This window comes from Triticum dicoccoides, chromosome 7A, assembly GCF_002162155.2.
Source record: "Triticum dicoccoides isolate Atlit2015 ecotype Zavitan chromosome 7A, WEW_v2.0, whole genome shotgun sequence".
Lineage (NCBI taxonomy): Eukaryota > Viridiplantae > Streptophyta > Magnoliopsida > Poales > Poaceae > Triticum > Triticum dicoccoides.
Genome location: NC_041392.1, coordinates 346,083,885 through 346,093,350, shown reverse-complemented (window position 1 = coordinate 346,093,350; position 9,466 = coordinate 346,083,885). Strand labels below are relative to the sequence as shown.

Below are 9,466 nucleotides of genomic sequence, written 5' to 3'. Positions count from 1 at the left end.
CGGCGACGAGAGGAACGATAACCCTAGCGAGGGGGAAAGATATGACGGGAAAAAGTGGTAGGTGCGCTAGGGTTACAGGGAAAGTCAATTTACATGGCAGCTCGACACGGAGATTGCGCTCAGGTGCTTCAGATTTGCTACAAACTAATGCTGGTCGGGCTGGGCTAGGCTAATTTCGGGCTGAAAATTGAAGCCCGAGCCCGATCCAAATATGACACCAGGCAGCAAATCAAAGCCCAACCCCGGCCCTGCTGCCCATGCCCAGGTACTGCGCTAGGAAAAAAAAACTACGGGAAGGAGCATATTGGCGTTGCTTCGCGGCGCCACCGTTACCCTTGAGTCGTGTTCCTCCCTTATCCATCCCAACCCAAAGATATATGTGGACGCCACTCTGGAGCGCGTGTCCAAATTAATACTCCCAGCAAGAGCATCATCATCCCTGGTCACCGCAGCGTGGTGCTATACGATTCTCTGGCTCCTGCTTGTTGCGAATCGGATTCTGCAAAGAAGAGGGGTTGACTGTATTCCGGCCTTCCGGGAGTTCGAAAATTCTTGGTTTCTTGATGTGTATACTGCTACCTTGCAATGAAAACGGGTGGCAAGAAGGGAATTCTGTGAGGCTGTGAGCACATGGTTGCCAGAGGTGCGTCCGCCCCCGTTCTGTAGCCCGGAAGATGTGGTCTCCGTTGCATGACCTTTAATGAGTTGCTACGTGGTCAGCTCTAGCGGCGTTGCGATCTGGTTCGCCGTAGAGGAGAGGATCGGGCACCGGAGGTTTTGCGCATGCAAGATGTTCGATGTCGGTCCCCAGAGGAGAAGGGTGGGGAGGCGCCTGGTGGGTTTTGCCAAGAAGAGGAGGCGTTCCAAGAGGCAGCAGCCATGGTGGAAGGCGTGGTTCTCTGATTGGAACGATGAGGAAGAGAGCCTCGCCGGCTGGAGGGAGGATGATGAATTGCTCCAGCAGGTTGTTAGCAACGAAGACCTGTCGGAGGATGACAAGTTTCAGACGTGGAAGAGCAAGGCAGAGGCGATTGTCGACCTGCGGGAAGCCCAGCAGGGTGCCGAAAATGCAGAAGGGCGGTCATGGGAGGATTGGATAGGTTGGGGCAGCACGTCCGGCGATGGTGATTGGGGCGGGGGTGGGAGCTTGTCGGACCAGATAACTGATGATCCGACGGAGATAGTGAGGGACAAGGGCATCGCTGAAGCTTTTAGGGACTCTATTGATGAAGATTACAACGACATGTTGTTTGAGGACCGGGTTTTTCTATACGCTTCGACGAAATCGGTACTTCTAGCACTAGTTACAAGATATAATTTTCTCATCATCTTTCCTACCAATTGTGCACCGCTTTCCAATGCGGTCTACTATTATACCTAGTACTATAACAATAACTCAAACCTTATTACCGTGCAACATTGCTCAAGATCCTTTTCGATGAAGTCATACAGATGTTGGGGAACTGGATCTAACAAGAAAATTGTACTCTGCAGGCCAAATTCCTAGCATTGTTGATCGTTGTTCCATGGGTGTTGGATCTTCTAGTACATGACTATGTTATGATGCCATTTCTAGACAGGTAAGTCATCTTACTGCTATGGCGTTCCATATCTTCCCTTTCCTCTGTTTTCTTTTTTGTTGAAAGAATCGATTATGCTGGTCATTGTACAATAACAGGTATGTCGAGAAGGTACCACTCGCCGCTGAAATGCTTGATGTAAGACGCAGCCAGAAGATTCAGATGATAAAGGACCTAAATATTGAGAAAGCAAGATTCCGTTTTGAAGTAGAGATTGGTAAATCTCCTCCACTTTCCGATGAGGAGTTCTGGTCAGAGTTGCGGGAAAAAGCGTGAGGCTATTATTCTTTCTTGCCAAGTTGTTGCTTATATTAGTGCCCTTGCAATTTTGACATGAACATTCATCTTCTCCTCTGTGAAAATGATAGTCAGGAACATCGTTTTGCGGCCCGATAAATTTATCTGGTTAACTGTAACGGGTCTGCTCTGTTACTTTAACAGGGTAGAGCTGAGGGGTGAATGGAGATTAGAAAACCGACAAGCATTTGCAAATATCTGGTCTGATATGGTTTATGGGGTTGCCCTATTCCTTCTTATGTACTTTAACCAGAGTAAAGTAAGTACATACATCATATAAGCAGCTTCTTATTTTTTTGATTATGTTCAATTGTGAAAGTGTGCCATTAAGTTCGTATAGCATTCCTCTTGATGGCGTGTACCATGTGGATCTGTGTTTTTTTTTTCTCTGTAAAGTAAATCAGAAGTCATCAAAATTGCTGCGCTATTAGGCCTAGCGAATAACTAATTACCTTTGGCGGTTAAGACTAATGGTGTGTCAAATATTCGAAGAGGTGAACTGATCTAAAGTTTTTCCTGATCTGTTCATACTTGATAATGTTTTGTTTTAAGGTAGTGTCGTATTAACATCACCTCAATTTCAATGATACCTTTTATTTTACTATCATCAGTAAAAGTGTGCGGGTGTCTGTAAAACGTGATGGAAGCGTCTCAACCCCCAACAGGGAGCCCACGTTGTGTTATATTGATCGAGCGAGAGAGAGCCTCTCAAGAGATACAGGAGGGTTCGGTTGGCAAACAACCGTACAGAGATCTTACAGAGAGAAATAGAGATAAGAAGTTAAAACAGAAAATATCATCATGAAGGTATTGACAAACTTTATTTACTGCAAAGGAAATATCAGGCCTGGTGAGAGTCAAGTACTGAAGTGCACCTACCAAACTTCTGGACTTAGTACCATCCTCTTGATTCAAGAGTTCTCCTTCAGCAAGTGAGAGCTTCTCTGAACTGGACAAGGGTGTTGGAGAGGGTTTACAACCCTGTAAGACAACTCTGCTCAAAAGGTCAGTGGCATATTTTTCCTGAGAGAGATGAAGGCCACCTTCTCTATTTCTCTTAACCTCAATACCAAGAAAGAAATGCAAGTCACCTAGATCCTTGAGAGCAAATTCTGAGTTCAAATCTGATCAAGAGAGCTTTGACTGCTTCATTTGACGAGCTTGTGACAATGATATCATTAACATAGATAGGTACAAAAATTGAAGTATTTGACTTATTGTAAATGAACAGAGATTTATCAGATTTTGAAGGAGTGAAGCCAAGTTGTTGCAACTTCGCACTTAGGCGAGAATACCATGCTCTGGGAGCTTGTTTCAGTCCATAAAGAGATCTGTCAAGCCTGCATATGTGAGACAGTTTGTTTTTATCTACAAACCCAGGAGGTTGCTTCATATATACTTCCTCTTCCAGAACACCATGAAGGAACGCATTCTGCACATCTAGCTGTCTGAGACTCCATCCTCTGGACACAGCAATAGATAGAACAAGACGAATAGTAGCAGCCTTAACAACAGGACTGAAAGTGTCTTCATAATCTATGCCATACCTCTGTTTGAAACCTTTAGCCACAAGCCTGGCTTTATATCAATCTATCGTACCATCAGACCTTCTTTTTATCCTGAAAACCCACTTGCAATCAATCACATTTTTACCTTGCTGTGAGGGAACTAAATGCCACGTGTTATTTCTCTGAAGAGCCTGATACTCATCCTCCATAGCTTGCTTCCAATTTGGACCAGTGAGGGCCTCCTGATATGTACGGGGTTCTCCCGTGGAAGCAGCCAAACCATATTTAATTTTGTAATTTGTAGGCTGAATAACACCTGCTCGAAGACATGTGTATGGTGGTGTAGCAACGCATGGCTGCGCAGAAGATCCGAGCCCTGCTGCGGAAGAATCAGCGGCAGCAGCTTCCTCGGACGAAGCTGCGGATCCCAAAGAAACATCGCCCACACCCGCCGGATCCTCTGTGGCCGAGGACATCACAGAGGATTCGAGAGACGGTGCAGATGGTCTGGGCGCTGCAGGCGAAGCCGACTCGGATCGGGTGCCCACACGTGACAGGGACGGGGCCCGCCGGGTGTAAACCGGTGGCTCGGGCGGGAAGCGCGTGGTCGACGGGGCCCGCAGGACCGGTTGGTGGAGCGCACCCGCAGGATCGGTGCCAGCCGAGGAGCGACATGTGGCCGGTGGCGGTTGGTGCGGAGCAGACGTCGCCATGCGCCCAGTGGCTGGCGGGCGAGTGGCGTGGGTCGGAGGAGGGCGCCGGACTAGACGACACCTGTTGGGAAGTGGATCCCGAAGCAGATCCTGCCGGCTTTGACGCGGTCAGGGCCGCGGATCCCGAAGGCGATCGCGGCAGCTCTAGCGTGACAGCTACCGGTGCAACACCGTTTTTGTCCCAAATTGCACCATTATGACCACCATTTTCAGCGGTGTTTGCACCTGTATCATCAGACTCAAAAGGCGGATTAGAAGCATTAGTCAATATTTGGATCATTACAATCATCACTACCCACATGATCAACTCCAGAGAGATGAGAAGGAAGGAGAAGAATCTCCTTGCGAAGGAGAGCACCGGCATTGGGATGAAGTTTGGAAAAAGGAAACTGAGTTTCAACGAACACAACATCATGAGAGATATACACACGGCCAGAGGAAACATCAAGGCACTTAACACCCTTGTGTTGTGCACTGTAACCAAGGAAGACACATTGTTGAGATCGAAACATAAGCTTGCGAGAATTGTAAGGATGAAGTTTTGACCAACAAGCACAACCAAAAACACGAAGTGTAGTATAATCAGGTATGACCTGTAGAAGGCGTTCAGTGGGAGTTTCATTGGCTATGGTGTGACTAGGCCACATATTGATAAGATGAGCGGCCGTAAGAAACACTTTGTCCCAAAATTTTAAAGGCATGGAAGCTGAAGCTAGAACCTAGAAGGGCAAGACCTACTTCAACAATGTGACGATGTGTTCCTCTCTGCAGAACCGTTTTGTTGATGAGCATGGAGGCAAGACACGTGATGAGAATACCTATCTTTTGAAAAAAAGAATTTAGCTTCTCATATTCACCACCCCAGTCCGATTGCGGCAATGATTTTGCTATCAAACTTACGTTCAACAAGAGCTTGAAAGTTATGAAAGACTTGGAACACTCCAGAACGTGTTTTAAGAAGGTATATCCATGTGTACTTGCTATAATCATCAACAAAACTTACATAATAAGAATGCCCACCAACAGAAGTGGGCGCTGGACCCCAAACATTAGAAAAAATAAGTTGCAATGGTTTGGTAGACACACTAGTAGAAATAGGATATGCCAATTGATGACTTTTTGCTCTTTGGCATGAATCACAAATAGTTTCTGAATTTCCCTCACCAACAACTACGAGTTTATTTTTGCTAAGAATTTGATGAACGGTAGCAAACAAGGGACGGCCTAAACAGTTGTGCCACCTTTCAGCAGGAAGCTTGATGGCACCAGACTTGTTTATTGAGTTGAATATACTGAGGAAGCAATGCATAGAGCCCTTGCACACATGTGCCCCTATGGAGAACTTTCTTCGTGACCTGATCCTTGATCAAAAGGAAAAAGGGGTGAAACTCAAGAAAGACATTATTATCAAGGGCAATACGATGAACGGAAAGAAGTGTTTTTGAAGCATTAGGAACATGCAAGATTCCGTTAAGAACTAGACTTTTATGTGGGGTTTCAATAATTGATTGACCAATATGACTAATCTCCATACCTGCACCATTGGCTGAGGTGTAGATCTGATCATGGCCACGGTATTTTTCATGCAGTCACCTTCTTGAGTTCACCGGTGATATGATTTGTAGCGCCCATGTCTCAATACCAATTGCTATCGACACCATAAGAAGCATCAGCTGTAGCTGCGGTTTTTTTCTTTTGGGAATTGTCATCGGCATAACGCCAATCACAGTCTTTGGCAAGGTGGTTAGTTTTTTTACAAATTTGGCACCTGCCTTCGTACCCCTGAAAGTTATTGCACCCCCTGGTGTTGTTGTAGGAGGGGTGCCTAGGGTTGTAGCTGCCGCCAGAGTTACCCTGGGGATGGCAGCCGCCGCCACCCCCATTGTGATGACCACCACCACTGTTGTGGTGATAGCCGCCACCGTGACCACCATTGGGGCCGCCGCCACCAGAGTAGCCACCATTAGGGTTGTTGTAGCCGCCGCCAGATCGTGATCCGCCGCCACCGCCTCCCTTCTACTGGCCGTGAAAGCCCTTGGGAGTTTCTTGGCGGCCGCCACGGGAAGCTGCGTTTCCTGAAGATTTGAAGCTGGAGCACCTGTCCCGTGGAACATCTCGACTCTCTGATCGAAGTTGGCCACCATGGAGAACAAGATCTCGACGGTGATCGGCTCGGTGCGGATGTCCAAGGCAGAGATGATGGGTTGATACTCCATATCAAGCCCAGCCACGATGAAGGAAACGAGCTCATCCTCCCGGATTGGCTTGCCCGCCGCCGTGAGTTTGTCGGAGGGAGCACGCATGGCGCCAAAGTATGCTGCTGCCGACTGGTTGCCCTTCTGTGCGTTGGTGAGGGAGGCACGGATGTTGTTGACGCGTGAGAGGGAGACGGCTGAGAACATGGTGCTCAACATCGTCCAGATGGCATGCGAGGTTTCCATCGATGCGACTTGAACGAGCACCTCTTTGGAGAGATTGCAAAGGAGGTACACGATGATTTGCTGATCCTGGACGAGCCATGGGGCATAGGCAGGGCTCGGGATCACCTGGTCCTTGCCCTCTTTATCTTTTGTGGTGATGGTTTTGGGAGGCTCCTCTAGGATTTGATCTATATAGCCATACAAGCCAGCGCCCATTATTTGGGATCCCGCTTGAGCTCACCAGAGAACATAGTTCGTCCGGGAGAGTGGCTCGGAGGTGTTGTAGTTGAGGCCGGAGGTGATGGGGGCGGCAGAGGTTGACATGGCGGAAGGTGGGTGGAGGGAGATCGAAGGAGGCTAGCTAGATGTGATGGAAGGGCCCGCTCTGTATACCATGTTGAATTCATGCTCCAGCCAACTCATCCAAAAGTCCGAACTGATGGAGGGAGACGGGCAATATATTTCAACAAGACGCTTCCATCACGTTTTACATGGTATCAGAGCCAAGAGGTCTTGAGTTCAAGACCGTGCCAATGCAGTATTAGTAACAAATATACTGCGGCCTACATAAAACCCATGTCTAAGGACTAAATAAGCCTAGACGTGAGGGGGGTGTTGAAATATATTGCCCGTCTCCCTCCATCAGTTCAGACTTTTGGATGAGTTGGCCGGAGCATAAATTCAATAGTGCCACGTTTTCTGTGCATGATAATGGCTTGTTTTTTCTCCCCCTAATAATAGGTAAGTTATCTTGTTATCAATTGTCATGCATCTTGCTCTTACTGTCGCCTATGCTTCCAGGTTGCAATAATAAAGTTCACAGGATATAAGTTGCTAAACAATATCTCAGACAGTGGGAAGGCTTTTCTTATCATTTTAGTGTCAGATATCCTTCTAGGGTAAGTTCTATCAATTCATTTCTGAAATGTGTCTGTATTTGTCTTTTAGTGTCATGATATATTTATCTCTAGTTCTCTGAATTTTCCATTTAGAACAATGCATTTATAGTTACAAGTGATCCTAGAAATAGAACTGAGTAAACATCATGTTGACTTTAGCTTTAGTGTTCTTGTTATTTCTCTCGGTGATGAAGTAAATTGTTCATTTAAAAAAAATAGAAGTGACCGAAGTGCGCATAAGATTTTTTTCGTTCTTTCCTGCCTTCTATGAGACGTTTATAGCTTATTTTGTGTCAGAATCTTAATAAACCAACGAGTTAGGATATTTAATCTTCTTTACAATCTGGTTAGGAAATATTGAATTTTACATACCTTTTAGTTTCATCTAACTGCAGAACTAGGTTATTTTGTGCCTTAGAAGCTGATTAACACAGAGGTATCTGAACTGCTGTGAGAAAAACGGGAACCCTACCTGTACGAGTTTGTATTTATGCTTCATGTGACATATTTCCACATTTAACAGCTAACATGTAGTTCTGTAAGTCTTCTTATGTTCTGTTATTTTTATCATGTGCATGTAAACGAGGGCTACTATTATTTTGTTTTACCATCTGTCCTTGTTTAATTACCGCCTGTGATCTTGTCGACTATATGAACAGCATCTAGCTGCAATATCACAGGTACCATTCAGAGGCAGGTTGGCATTCATTAGTGGAAATTATTCTTGACCACTATGGACTGGAAACCGATCAAGCTGCAGTCACCTTTTTCGTTTGTCTGGTTCCAGTTGCCCTGGACGTATTTATAAAGTTTTGGGTAGGTCTACTCTCTACCTTAAAGTCAAGCTACAAGGGACATGCCACTATATTTAATAACATAAAGAAAACCATATTTGCTGTTAGAACTCATAATAATTTTGATAGTTCTTTTCATAATAAAACTTGTACGAGATGTTTGAACCAATATGCTTCAGACTTTCCTTCATTCCACATTTCAGCAACTCCGACACTAACACATCAAATTGCATTAAATTTAATATTCTTGTTAAGCTCCAACATTTAGTAGCTACATCTTTTGGATGATGCAATGCAACTTCATTTTCCTGAAACTACTCTGTACAAGTGTCACTAACAATTCACATTGTAATGTACAAGTACCAATGGCTCACAAGTCATAATTAGGAGTACCTGTTCGCTGGATTAGATCGGCATACTTAGTTTAGTTTCCATATTTTGCAGGTGTACAAATACCTTCCAAGATTATCACCTAGTGTGGGAAACATCTTGGATGAAATAAGGCGTCACTAGGAATTCTTTCCATCAGGAATTTTAGTTCCTTCCTTTAGGAAATTGCTAGTAGAATTTCACAATCCAGGTATGTATTGACTTGCATGTACTGTTGGCTCCTACTTGTGTTGCTGCCAATGTTTGATAAATAGTGAAAAAATTACCTGTGACTGATATGGTTATTCATTCACCCTTCAAATATATTTTTTGGTGAAAGCCCTTAAATTATATTGAAGCTGGTTTCTGCAGTATGCCGTTACCAATTATTCTGATGAGAAAATTAATAATAGCTGGTAAATTGCAAGTGTAATTTAACGCAACTCTTTGTGATGGTGTATTCAAGCTATTTATACTATTTCTTGATTCTTGTTCAGGTGATTGAAACTTCAGATGTTCCAATCTTTTTATAAATGAAGTAAAAATGCCTAAATTCCAAACAATTGTAAACAAGTCTAATACGTGGCAAATAGTAGGGGTGGCCCGATCTTAATGAATTGGAAGTGAATTTGAGAAAGAACACGAGATGTATGCCAGCCCAAAGATCTCATCCTCTGACATACATTCACTTGAACACAAGAATACCAAACCAACTCTTTATTCCTGATGTTACAATAATAGGGAGGTGGCTGAAAAGGCAGACTTAGTACATCAGCATCTATCACCAGTCTCAACTATATGACATGCTTACGCTCAGCTACACCGTTTTGCTGATGTGTATGAGGACAAGACACACGATGCGTAATTCCAAGCTTATTAAAGAATG

At 44.7% G+C, this 9,466-nt stretch overlaps 1 protein-coding gene across 3 annotated transcripts in view; it reads left to right on the top strand.

Annotated features, from left to right (window-relative positions):
• The first annotated feature begins 316 nt into the window (after positions 1-316).
• LOC119329266 (chloroplast envelope membrane protein-like) overlaps positions 317-9,466 on the top strand; it is a 13,981-nt gene continuing 4,831 nt past the window's right edge. Inside the window, exons 1-7 of one of the 3 annotated variants that reach the window (XR_005159390.1) lie at positions 318-1,288; positions 1,495-1,580; positions 1,679-1,852; positions 2,022-2,136; positions 7,320-7,417; positions 8,098-8,233; positions 8,656-8,791. Coding sequence is in view for 2 of the 3 variants with exons in the window: in XM_037602281.1 (XP_037458178.1) it covers positions 701-1,288; positions 1,495-1,580; positions 1,679-1,852; positions 2,022-2,136; positions 7,320-7,417; positions 8,098-8,233; positions 8,656-8,724 (1,266 nt within the window). In the remaining variant the exon portion in view is untranslated. Of the gene's footprint in view, positions 1,289-1,494; positions 1,581-1,678; positions 1,853-2,021; positions 2,137-7,319; positions 7,418-8,076; positions 8,234-8,655; positions 9,019-9,466 lie in introns of those variants that run through there. The other 2 variants (XM_037602281.1, XM_037602282.1) reach the window with 2 other exon arrangements.